The sequence below is a fragment of the Mobula hypostoma genome, chromosome 8, assembly GCF_963921235.1.
Source record: "Mobula hypostoma chromosome 8, sMobHyp1.1, whole genome shotgun sequence".
In the NCBI taxonomy this organism is placed as follows: Eukaryota; Metazoa; Chordata; class Chondrichthyes; order Myliobatiformes; family Myliobatidae; genus Mobula; species Mobula hypostoma.
This window is the reverse complement of record NC_086104.1, coordinates 65,555,143-65,568,875: the sequence shown is the minus strand read 5'-3', so window position 1 is coordinate 65,568,875 and position 13,733 is coordinate 65,555,143. Positions and strand designations below refer to the sequence as shown.

The 13,733-nt window shown below is 41.7% G+C and overlaps 1 protein-coding gene across 2 annotated transcripts in view; it reads left to right on the top strand.

The window, feature by feature from the left end:
- The first annotated feature begins 3,696 nt into the window (after positions 1-3,696).
- tfb1m (transcription factor B1, mitochondrial) overlaps positions 3,697-13,733 on the top strand; it is a 56,229-nt gene continuing 46,192 nt past the window's right edge. Inside the window, exons 1-3 of one of the 2 annotated variants that reach the window (XM_063056015.1) lie at positions 3,725-3,793; positions 5,920-6,063; positions 11,620-11,770. In XM_063056015.1, the coding sequence (XP_062912085.1) occupies positions 11,638-11,770 (133 nt within the window). In that variant the 5' untranslated portion in view covers positions 3,725-3,793; positions 5,920-6,063; positions 11,620-11,637. Of the gene's footprint in view, positions 3,794-5,919; positions 6,064-11,619; positions 11,771-13,733 lie in introns of both variants that reach the window. The other variant, XM_063056014.1, reaches the window with a different exon arrangement.

Sequence of the window (13,733 nt, the reverse complement as noted above, 5' to 3'; positions counted from 1 at the left end):
GATGGAGAAGGAGCCGGCCGAGGTGTTCAAGAGTCTGGCCTAGGCTGGGATGATGGAGAAGAAGCCGGCCGAGGTGTTCAAGAATCTGGCCAAGGCTGGGATGATGGAGAAGGAGCTGGCCGAGGTGTTCAAGAGTCTGGCCTAGGCTGGGATGATGGAGAAGGAGCCGGCCAAGATGTTGAAGGGGCTGGCCTAGGCTGGGATGATGGAGAAGGAGCCAGCCGAGGTGCTGAAGGGGCTGGCCTAGGCTGGGATGATGGAGAAGGAGCTGGCTGAGGTGTTGAAGGGGCTGGCCTAGGCTGGGATGATGGAGAAGGAGACAGCCGAGGTGTTGAAGAGGCTGGCCTAGGCTGGGATGATGGAGAAGGAGACAGCCGAGGTGTTGAAGGGGCTAGCCTAAGCTCGGATGGTAGGGAAGGAGCTATTCAGGATATCGGAGGAGCCCACCGATGTGTCGGAGGAGCTGGTTTGGGTTCAGAGGAACTGACCTGGCTGCAGGCTGTGTTGTGGCATGCTACGTGGAAGCATCAAAGTTGGTGCAGTACATCCAAGGGAGATTGCCTCGAGCATTTCACTTGCAATCATAAGACTCTGTTGGACAGTGATAATGTAAGTTGCCGCAGGCCTGTTACCCTTGTCTGGTGGAGGGACATTCCACATGGGAGCAGTGTAGTCTCTGTTGTAGCAAGAACTAGGCCACAAGCCTCGGGGTTGGCCTGCTGCTGCAGACCAGATGAGCGACGCAGAAGCACTAGTACAGCATGTTTGAGCTCAGTTGAGGTCTGGCCTCACCCATTAGTGTTGCCCTCCTCTGTTCAAGTAGTGAAATGTCAGTCTGGATTGCACGCACCTGTACACGTTGGAATTTATACCCTCGATTGCTGGATATTGTTGCTCAGGGTCTTGGATGATATATATATGGCTTTTTTTTGAATGAATGTGCTTCTTTGAATTTGTTACTTGCTTTTTTTGAATGTCCACTTGCTATTTTTGAACGTTTTGCACCTTGGCCGCGGAGGAACACTGTCTTGTTCAGCTATATCTATGTAAGGTTTGAATGATCATTAAACTTGATTTGATTTGATTTGATTTGATTTTTTCTGAAGTTGCTTTATGTGGGGATTGAGAGTTGGTGTACCATCCAAGCTGTGAGTTAAAGTGTTGGAGGAGCTACATGTCAGTCATCTAGGTATGGTCAAAATGGAAGCATGGGCTCGAAGCTTTATCAAGTGGCCTGGAATAGATCAGCAGATTGAGGTGCTTGCCATGCACTGGTCAGGATGCCAACACATCCAGAAAATGCCAACAACAGCGCCTCTCCTTCCCTGGGAATGTCCTGCATTGCTCTGGCAGAGGATTCATGTGGATTTTTCCAGACCATTCATGGACACAAATTTCTTCATAGGAGTGGGTGCAGCTACAAAATGGCCTCCAATCCACTGTAGACGTGTTGCGAAGCCTCTTCTCAAGAGCTGGTATTCCAGAACAGTTGGTCAGTGAAAGTGCACCACAGTTTGTTGCAGAACAGTTTCAGTCATTCCTGAAAGTGAATGGAATAAGACATATTATATTCACCCCAGACCACCCAGCTATAAAAGGCTTGGTGGAAAGGTTTGTCCAGAGCCTAGCCTTTTGGCAATGCCAGCAGAACACACTACACTGATACTGAATCAGTAGCTCGCTAATTTCATCATTGCATATCGCAATGCAGCACACTCCACAATGAACAACTCAACAGCTATGCTGTACCTGGGTCATCCTTTGCATTCACGCTTGGATCTCCTCAAACCCAATCTCAGAAGGAATATGCAGGACAAACAGCTGAGACAAATTGAAGGCTCCTTCCTTGGCAGTCCTGACAAGGGATCAAAAGTGGGTACTGGGAAAGATTAAGGACGGCACTGACCACTCTGCAACACAGTGGATATCGTGTCTGATGTCATCTGGAGATGACACATAGATGAGTTGAGGAGAACAGAGTCAATCGTTGGAGAAGAAAGTTGTCCAAGGCTGAGAGAACCACTTCATGCAATCCCAGAGTCAACTCCTACAAACACCACGGAGAATGCCCCAGAACCCGAGATTGTCTCACAGCCTCAAGTCTCACCTGCCAAACAGAGTGACACCGCCCCCAACAGGAAAAATGTTATCCCACAAGAGTAAGGAATCCTCCACAACGATGAAATCTTTAGGCCTGAATGGGAAATTTAAAATATGTTACGCTGTGGACGTCAACATAGTAGTTGTATTATATCGTATACTGATCATATATATAAATATATAAAGTTGAGATGTATTCTATACTGAGTTGTGGTGTATAGCTAAACAGGGAGTTGGGTTGTGTATTTAATATTTCAGCAATATTTGAATAATTTTGTAGAGATATTATTTAACCAAGTTTTCTTGTTTGTTTAAATAATTCATGATGGGCTATATGTAAAAGGACATGAATGGTATGTCATCTCGCCACCTCATCATATGTGTGTGCCTCGCTAAAAGTAAAAAGGAAATTTACATGCGTCTCTTGGACTCTTTTGTTTTTCTTTCAAGTAGTTTTAGTTAACTTTCAGTCCATGGGTGTGAAAATAGAAAGAGATGAATATTATTCCACAGTTTTATGATTAGATTTCACCTGAAGCACAATTCAATTCTGGGCTAAACTCATCTGAAAAAAACTCAAGCAGTTTAGGGCGGTGCAGATTCAGGATGGATGAAGGGTCTCAGCCTGAAACGTTGACTGTTTATTCTTTTCCATAGATGCTGCTGGCCTGCTGAATTCCTCCAGCATTGTGCGTGCGTTGCTTGCATTTCCGCGTCTGCAGATTTTCTTGTATTTGGCAATTACCTAGGATAGGATCTGTTCCACAATCTATTCCAGCTGCTACCATCTGGGAAGCAGTACCGTAGCATAAAAGCCAGGACCAACAGGATACGGGACAGCTTCTTCCGCCACCAGGCTATCAGACTGATGAACTCACGCTGATTTGAGTGTATTTCTATGTTACATTGACTGTTCTATTTATTATAAATTATTATAAGGTAAACTCAATATAATCCACCAAAGTTGCTGGTGAACGCAGCAGGCCAAGCAGCATCTATAGGAAGAGGCGCAGTCGACGTTTCAGGCCGAGACCCTTTGTTAGTCCTGACGAAGGGTCTCGGCCTGAAACGTTGACTGCGCCTCTTCCTATAGATGCTGCTTGGCCTGCTGCGTTCACCAGCAACTTTGATGTATGTTGCTTGAATTTCCAGCATCTGCAGAATTCTTGTTGTTTTCAATATAATCCACATTCAGCAGCGAGCAGGGTCTCCTCTTGCTTGTAATGATGAGCGTGGTACTTGGAGAGGAAAGGTGTAAAGAGATACTGGCCTAGTTTAGACAATCGGGAGTAGTATACCTGGGCATCATGGTTGGCATGACAAAGTGTCTGTTTCTGTGCCTCATGGGATCTGCCATACATTTTGTTAGAAATATAGTACTGTAAAATTCCAAAGAGAATGGGGTTATCCAATCCCATCACCAGGAAAAAAAATCGGCAGTTAAAAGGAAAACACCAAGCCATACACAACCCACAACAACCATGGCGAAAGTACAAAATCCGCCCTCCCCGCCACTGCACATGCGCCCTGGTACTCCCGCCCATCGACGCGGTCTGAGGCTGTGATTGGAGAGTGTTGTACCGCCCTCTGTTCTGAATGGCCAGCAACATTGACAGTCAGTAGCGTTCGCAACTGCGGATAAAATGGCTGATCAGTAATTATTGCACGCTTCTGCAATCAAAGTTTGTGCACGGTTTGTGGTGAATTTTAGTTTGGGGCTGAGTGCCGGTTAAAACCCGATTCATTCGCCCTTTTTGATGGGTTGTATTGCTCGGTGAGGAGGAACTGCGATCGGCTCTTATCCCCTCTGTGGCAGCGAGCGGTGCCGCTGCAGCATGGACTAGGTGGTGCGGAGTTCGGTTTTGCCAAAAATGTTCGAAGTGAGGGTCCTTGGGCAAAGAACAATTGAGGAGACCATGAATGATGGGGAGCAATGAGACCCGAGGAAGAGAGATACTGAGTGGTTGCAACTGTGAACATTGAGAGGGAGAGGACTGGGGTTGTGGGCATTGAATAAGGAGCATTGTTGGGGAAATAATTGGCGTTGGAATATGCATAGTGTGGAAAAGCATGGGAGTGGGAGCAATTATACTGGATGTGGAATGAAAATCTAGGAGATAAGGACACTCGAGGAGAGGAAATGATGGGTAGAATGGACACCAGAGGGCTAGAGGAGTCAGTGCTGGTAGGAACACGGTGGCTGGAGTTGAGGCATTGGGAGTGGGTTGAATGCATTGGAGAGGAAGTGCATTGAGTGCTTTCAAGACTTTTGGTTAAAGATTTTAAATCTTCAAAGGCAGCAAAAGTTAAGAATCTTTTGTCTTAAAGAGGCATGGAATTTGGAAAGGAAGCTGTTCATGATAAACAGTGGCTGAAGGCTTCTGTAGAAATTATGTCAAAGCTTTGAAGAGGTTTCACTTATAGTTAAATTTGACACTTAACTTGCCAGCATTCCATGCGATTTCACTCAAGCTGTATACAGACTTAAAGAAGAGACTTAATCTCTGACAACTTCTTGCTGAGTCGTACGGGCATTATGTTTGTGTGACGTGGACAGGTAATCAAATCTGCCAGCCTAAAATTGAGCATCAGTAAGCTGTTGAAAACTGAACATCAGCAACGTGTGCAGTATTTCTCCATCTTATAATTATGTCATGAAGTCAAACTTGCTACAGTGGATAGTTGAAGATATTTAAGATAAAGTATGATTTAGTTAAAAAAAAATGATGCTAGGGCTCTCCATAACTGATAAAACATAGTAAAGCTCTGCACTATTTTCACATTTGCTCCAGAATCTGGTGGCTATAGTAGATAAATTTCCAGGCTCTACTGGGATTTAGCCATACGTGTTAAGGGAAGATATTGCTAGGGTTCTGCCTGAGTTATTTGCATTTTTGTTTTGTCACAGCTAAGGTAAACAGCAGGGATAAGCCTTGAAGCTACAGCCCAGTGAACTGTACATTAATGGTAAGGAAATTGTTGGAGAAGATTCTGAGGGACAGGATTTATGTTCATTGGAAAAGCAGAGACTGATTAGGAGGAGTTATGGTTCTGTTCGGGGAAGATCGTGTCTCACAGATCTGATTAAATCTTTTGAGGAAACTGATGAAAGTGGTGCATTATGGACCACAGTAAGGCTTTTGACAAAGTTCTGCATGGTAGACTACTCCACAGAGTTAAGACACAAGGGATTGGGGTGTGTTTACAAACTGGATCCAAAATTGTCTTGGTGATGGGCAGAGTGTTGTGGTGGATGACTGTTTCTCTGACTGGAAGTCTGAAAAAAAAGTAGTGTACACAAGGATTGGTGCCAGTAGCTTTGATATTTGTAGCAGATATAGGTAATTTGTATAAGAACATAAGAAGTAGGAGCAGGAGTAGGCCATATCGAGCTTGACTGGAGAAGTAGTTTACAGTGTTGGGTGTTGATGTGGAAGGAATAACAAATCTGAAATCAGCAAGGCCAGTACTTAAGAAATGGGAGCAGAGTCGGCCATCTGGCCTATCAAGTCTGTTCCCTTGCCTTTTCCCCATAAACCCTAATTCTCCTATGCAAAAATCTATCCAACCTTATCTTAAATATATTCACTGAGGTAGCCTCCACTGCTTCATTGGACAGAGAATTCCACAGACTCACCATTCTCTGGGAAAAGCATTTCCTCCTCATCTCCGTCGTAAATCTATCCCCCTAATCTTGAGGCTATGTCTCCTAGATCTGGTCTCACCTACCAGTGGAAATAATTTTCCTGCCTGTACCTTATCTATCCCTTTCATAATTTTATATGTTTCTATAAGATCTCTCATTTTTCTGAATTCCAGTGTGTACAGTCCCAGGCGATTCAATCTCTCCTCATAGTCTAACCCCCTCATCGCTGGAATCAACCTGGTGAATTTCCTCTGCACCGCCTCCAAAGCCAGTATATCCTTCAAGTGAGGGAATCAGAACTGCACGCGGTTCTCCAGGTACGGCCTCATCAGTACCCTGTACCTTTGCAACATAACCTCCCTGCTCTTAAATTCAATCCTCCCAGCAATGAAGGCCAACATTCCATTTGCCTTGGGTATGAACTCAAGTGCTCCAATTGGTAAATTTGCAGGATACGTGAAACTTAGTGGAGTTATTTATAGTGAAGAAGGCTGTTGAGGGATACAGCTGGACATTAGATTAGCTGGAAGGTTGGGCAGCTGGTGGCAGATGGAATTTAATCCAGACAAGTGTGAGATGGTGCTCTTTGGAAGACAAATTATGGTAGGTTATTATAGAGTAAATGGCAGTGAAGTTGTTGTGCAAGTTCATAGCTCATTGAATTTGATGCAGGTGGATCAGATAATGAAGCTTGCTGTCACAGGTTGAGTCACTCAGTCATTTGGGACATTTTACAACTGTACAAAACATTTGTTAAAGCACAGAATATTGTGTACAGTTCTGGCCACACTAAAAGAAATGGTAACAATAGAGAGAGTGCAGAAGCAATTAATCAGGATGTTGCTGGGAATGAACGACTATAGTTATCCATAGAGGTTGGATAGATTAGATTTATTCTCACTGGAGTATAGAATTCTGAGGGATAATCTTCTAACATGAAAGGGATAGATAGAATCTTCCTCAGGGCAGGGAGTCTAGATCCAGAGGGCATAGGTTTTAAAGTGAGAGGGCAAAAAATAAGAGGGAATCTGAGAGAGAAATTTTTCACAGAAGGTGATCATAGTCTGAAAAGAACTGCCATAATTGGTAGAAGCAGACATAATTATAACTCAGAAAAACATTTGGACAGGTACTTGGGGAGGAAAGATGTAAGAGACATGGGTGTAAAACAGGCAAATGGGATTAATATTGCTGGGCATCATGGTAGGCATGGATGCGGTGGACAGTGCTTTGTAGTGTTCTTTGAACTAATCCGAAGATAAGTTTGTTGTATTATAGAACCTCCAATCTTTTAGAGTTCATTGTGTGAACATAGAGTTTCAGTCCAAAGTGGCAAGGTCACATCTTTCAGTTTTCAGCAAATATATTCACCCCACTTGATGTTCAGAAACAGGACAATGGGGTTAAGGAATAATAAATCGGTCATGATGGAATGGTGGAACAGACTCAATAATTCGAATGGCCTAACCCTACTCCTGTGTCTTCGGGAAACAGTATAAATAGAAAACAGTGGAGCCTAACAGAAACACAAATGTTGTGTTGCTGCTTTGTGTTTTCTGCGGAACTATTTTAGTACAGCTGTGATACTGGAATTTATCCAGTAATGTAGATTTTCAGGTGTGTTGAGACACAAAATGGTTCAAATCCAGCTATTGAATTACTCCCCAGTCTGTGTCTCAATCATCAACCTGATGATGAAAGGAATCAAGTGACACCAATCTTCCTGGCAGTGTTCAATGAAGTACTTTCTGCACAACCTAATCACAACCCGAATCCAGAAATGGTGGGCTGCATTTATTGTGAAAATTATGATGAGGTTAACAGCATATTCCATTGTAGGTGTGCGTATAAAATCTATTTACTTGTGGTTCATAAGGAATGTTTTAGTAAAGAAGTTAACTCCTTTCTACCTTTGTTATAGAGTTATATATAATTACAACACAGAAACAGGTCCTTCTGCTCATGTTCTTGCCGAACCATTTAAACTGTCTACTCCCATCGACCTGCATCGGGACTGTAGCCATTCATACCCCCATCATCCATGTACCTATCCAAACTTCTCTTAAACTTTGAAACTGAATTCACCTGCACCATTTGCAATGGCAGTTCATTCCACACTCTGACGACCCTCTGAGTGAAGAAGTTTTTCCTCGTGTTCCCCTTAAACTTTTCTTCTTTCACCCTTAACTCATGACCTCTAGTTGTAATCACACCCAACCTCAGTGGAAAAAGCCTGCTTGTTCTATATTCTATACCCCTCATAATTTTGCATACCTCGGTCAAATCTCCTTGTTCTAATGAGTAAGTCATAATGTATTCAGTCTTTCCTTATAACTCTGGTCCTCTAGTCTCAGCACTATCCTTGTAAATTTTCTCTGTACTCTCTCTACTTTGTTTACTTCTTTCCTGTCAGCAGGTGACCACAACTGCACACGATACCCCAAATTTGGCCTCACTAACATCTTGTACCACTTCAGCATAATGTCCCATATCCTGTACTCAATACTTGGATTTATAAAGCCCAGTTTGTCAAAAGCTATCTTTATAGCCGTGTTTACCTGTGATGCCACTTTTAATGAATTGTGGACCTGTATTCCCAGATCCCTTTGTTCTACCACAATCCCCAGTGCCCTACTGTTCACTGTGTAAGACCTACCTTGTTCTCACTTGACTGCATTTAATTCCACCTACCATTTTTCCAGCTGGTCCAAATCCTGCTGCAAGTTCTGATAGTCTTCCTTGTTGTCCACTGCTCCCCAATCTTAGTGTCACCTGTGGAGTTGCTGATCCAGTTTACCACATTAATATCCAGATCATTGATATAGACAACAAACAACAATGGACCCATCCCTGTGGCACTCCACTAGTCCCAGGCCTCCAGTCAGAGAAGGAACTACTTACTACCACTCTCTGGCTTCTCCCACAAAGCCAATGTCTAATTCAATTTTCCAACCTCATCTTGAATGCCGAACGACTGAACCTAATTGACCAACCTCCCAGGTTTGACCTTGTCAAATGCCTTGCTTAAGTCTATGTAGACCACATCCACTGCCTTGCCTTCATCAACTTTCCTGGTAACTTCCTACATGATTGGTTAGACATGACCTACCACGCATGAAGCCGTGCTAACTATCCTTAATTGGTTCATGTCTAACCAAATACTTGTATATCTAGTCTCCTGGAACACATACCAATAACTTTCCCACAACTGATGTCAGACTCACTGGCCTATGACTTCCTGGCTTTTGTTTCAAGCCTTTTTTAAATAGCGGAACAACATTGCATTTTTTCATCCAATCCTCTGGTACCTCCCTGTCTCTACAGATGATTTCAATATATCTGCTAGGGCCCTGGCAATTTCTGCACTTAACCTTCCACAGGGTATGAGAGAACATCTTGTCAGGCCCTGTGGATTTATCCACCCTAATTTGCCTCAAGAGGGCAAGCACCTCCTCCTCTGATATCTGTATAGGATTCATGACCTCACTGCTAGTTTGCCTCACTTCTATAGACTGTGTTCGTCTTCCAAACACGTCCATGCAAAAAATTCATTTAAGATCTCCCACATCTCTTTTGGCTCCACGCATGGATTACCAATCTAATCTTCCAGAGGATCAATTTTGTCCCTTGCAATCCTTTTGGTCTTGACATACCTGTAGAATCCCTTAGGATTCTTTTCACCTTGTCTACGAGAGCAACTTAATGCTTTCTTTTAGCCCTCCTGATTTACTTCTTAAGTGTTCTCTTGAATTTCTTATACTCCTTAAGCACCTCATTTGTTCCTACTTGCTATGCACCTCCTTTTTACTAACCAGGGCCTCAATATCTCTTCAAAACTAAACTTAGCTGTTCTTGATACGTTAATTTCCAAATATTGTTTCTTGTAGCTCAAGAAGAAGATTGCTCGTATGTGGCATTGTGTTACTTGAATACCCTTCAAGGAACAATTTGATATAGAAAATTTGGGTGGGGGAGGATGTTGCGGTTGGTGGTGGAGAGACAAGTTCCTGGCTGTTAACTGATGTCGTGGGCCCAGCACATAGATGCAATATTAACAAATGTTTACAGATGTACTGTTGAATGTATCCTGACTGGGTTAGACCATGGTCTGCTGTGGCATGCAGTCTTTTCATAGCTGCCTTTGGGGAGGATGTACAGAAGTCCCACACCACCAGGTTCAAGAACAACTACTTTCCTTCAGCCATTCAGTTATTGAATCACCCTGCAAAACTCTGAACACTTCGATTATTTTACACTAAAATAGACTTTTTGTTCTTGTTGACAAAGTTTATAATTTATGCTTAATTTGTTTTTCTTATGAATGCTGCTTATGATGCTCTGTGACTGTGAAGTTGCTGCAGGTTGATTTTTCATTGCACCTGTGCGCGTACTTTTGTACATGACAATGAAACTCGATTTTGATGTGTAAATTATAAAGAAAATAGTGATGTCATTTCCAACAAAGTTTATTTCCTTAATTTTCTAGGATACATTTTTACTGCCTATTTAGTTCAGTTATTTGGAATGTGTGCACAATAAGTAGTCATTGAATTCTTTTGAATGCATTTTGTTCTTTTCCCAGATGATTCCCGTCTCTCGCGAGGGGCTGTTATCAGTTGTGAAATTTCAATAGCTCTGAATGTAAGACCATAAGATACAGGAGCGGAATTAGGCCATTTGGCCCGTTGAGTCCTCTCCATCATCAAATCATGGCTGATTTTATTTCCCAACCCCATACTCCTGTCTTCCTCCGATAACCCTGAAGCAACTTAGCAATCAAGAATATATCAATCTCTATCACTAATAAACCGAATGACAGCATACAACACCCTCTAGCAACAGATTCCACATCTCAACCAACCATTGGCTGAAGATAGTCTCACCTCAGTTTTAAAGGGAAGCGTCTTTATTCTGAGACTCCTCTGATCCCAGATTCTCTTACTAATGGAAGCATCCACTCTGTCTAGGATTTTCAGCATTTGGTAGGTTTAAATATGAAGGCATCCCTGCTTCTCCCTCCGCACCCCCAACCATCCTCTGAACTCCCAAGGCAGGCCCAGAACCATCAAATGCCGCTCATATCTAAAGTCGCAAACAACAAACAACAGGAATTCTGCAGATGCTGGAAATTCAAGCAACACACATCAAAGTTGCTGGTGAACGCAGCAGGCCAGGCAGCATCTCTAGGAAGAGGTACAGTCGACGTTTCAGGCCCAGACCCTTCGTCAGGACTAACTGAAGGAAGAGATTCTTCCTTCAGTTAGTCCTGACGAAGGGTCTGGGCCTGAAACGTCGACTGTACCTCTTCCTAGAGATGCTGCCTGGCCTGCTGCGTTCATCAGCAACTTTGATGTGTGTTGCTCATATCTAAAGTCAGTCATTTCTGGGATCCTTCTCGTGAACCTTTAAAGCAACAACTGTAATGAGCACATCTCGAGGAATATTGGTACCAGGATAATTTACTGGGAAAAGCTGTGGTTTGTTTCTGCTCCATTAACTATCACAAAATGAGCACTAGTGTGCAGGTCCATTTCCCAGGAAATGTGACTATGGTCTGGAAAAGAATAAAAATGTTATGTTATTTTTAGTATGTGTGTTAAGCAGCTTCTATTGAAAGAGAAAAACTGGTAATATCCAAGGTTGGAAACAGTTTTAGAATTGGGAAGGAGTAGGTCCCTTCTACCTAACCTGCTGGTCAATTAGATTGTGGCTGATCTTTTACCTCAGCAGTACCTGGTGTTTAATTATATAATCTCCAGGTCTGTGATTTTGGCCCAAACTTAGATGCTAAACATTTGGCTTAGAGACTAACTGAAAACATTCTAGTGGAAATTTTGAATTTAGTAAGATTTCCTTGTTTTTCATTAATCTAGAGGTAAGAATATTGGACAATGGCTGCAGGAGGAAAAATCCTTTCTTTCCGTTTGCCTCCTCTTCCTACTATTGGAGAAATTATCAAATTGTATAATTTGAGAGCAGAAAAGCAGCTTTCTCAGAATTTCCTGTTGGATTTAAGATTGACAGGTAAGCATGGGTTTTAAATTTTAGTTTTAAGTTATCTCCCTTAACAGCCCAGGGATGTTCATCTTCCTGCTCTCTTATGTCTACAATGGAGACATTGTATTTTGATAAATTAATTTGTTCAGTGATATTGCACCTGAGATAATTTGTGGAGGTAATAATGAATATGTGTGTAAACATTCAAAAGTGAAATTGCAAAAGGACTTAATATGTACTGATTTATAGCAACTTGATTGGTTTTACGATTCTCCTTAAATGTCAATGGCACTGTATCTCAAAGCAATCTGTTGATAAGCAATTCAAATGGCTTGAGTGAAATTTTATGGAGTTGTTGCAACCTTCGTTAGTTGTCTGAGACAAATAACAAATTAGTTCTTTAAGGAAACCACCTGTTGAAGATATCTCATGAAGTTTCTGTCCTGAATAAAATTCATGCTTATTTTTCCATGGATTTGATTTTTCACATTAGTGGAATGAATAAGTCATTGAATTTGAGTGCTACATATGATTGGTTGCTGCTAGAATTGTTGACTGGCATAACACGGATATATATAAGTTCTCTTTGAATAATGTCAGCTGAATCTAAATTATTTAAAAATTCATATGTTTCATGTCAAGAGTATTTCTGTAGATATGATTTATCATTTTCTGTTTTAGAACAATGGCTTCATTACATTTTGTTTTGTCAGGTATTATCCATCATGAAATCAGACAAGCATGGTAAAAGTTTATATCAGCAAATGTTTAACTGAATTGGGAAAATATCTTAAAATTTCAGTATTTTTATTTATTAGGATTTTTTTTAAAATGAGAAATGAATTGTTTTCCTCAATTTATATTCTATGTCCACATGTAAAAAGTTCTATTGATTCAGATTACATTTTTATAACTGTAAAATTTGAAGATCTACTAAGTGGTATTAATGATGGAGGATAATTGAATGATTTATTTTGCTCCATTTTAAATTTGAATGTCTGAGTCAAAAGACAAGTGATAAATATGCATATTAAGAGTAGATTTCTGGTTTTCCTTGGATTTCACTTAAGTCTACTTTGTTCCACTATTGTCTTTTTTCCATTACAAATCTCGTGTGTCCAGTTTTACAACGTGAGCAGCAGAAAAATGTTTCCACCCATCTGTCCAGGTACTATGCTGCGTCAGATTTGTTTCCACTAATTAAATTCAGATTCTCAAATGTAGTTTGAGTATAAAGCAAACCACTGTGCTATTCATAAATATAAAGGCACAACTCCTGTCTTTACAACAGAGATAGAATTCTTTCTGCAGATCGTGGTCCATTATTTCTGCTGCATATTCCAGCTTCACCTGACATTACGAACCGAGCAGCAGCAGAATATGGAACGGAGTCGGGATATTATGAATAAACAACAAAATTTATTAACACTTAAGCAGAAACATAGAAAGTTAAACAAACGACTAACTTAAAACAATGTTAGCAGTGCTATGCGTCTATTGCTCCCAAATGGTTAAACTCAGAAACAATTCCTAACTGAAGCACAGTCTCAGAATGTCAGTTCAGAAAGTTTTAGGGATTCACGGGGTAATTGAGAGAAGACTTTTAGATTTGAAGTGTAGCGAAGAGACAACTTTGAAGATGGAGATTCAAAATAGAGCGAAGAAGCGAGTCTCGCAGAGATACGCCAAAAATCGGCCACCATACCTTCCCAAAGGTGGTCTGGCAGGAACACACCGTACCTTTCGAATGCTGATCTCACAAAGCGGCCACCGTACCTTTCCGAAGGTGATCTCGGAGAAAAATAGAACAGCGGAGTAGCGATCTTGAAGATGAACAATACAGCAAAGAAGCTATCTTGCAGAGGCAAATAAGAGTCACAGAAGTTTACAGTCAAACAGTACCTTTCCAAAACTCCCTGAAGTTTGGACGCTGGGTAAACGAATCAGTGGTTGCTGCAAATCCCAGCCAGCATGCGTACTGTTCTGAGGA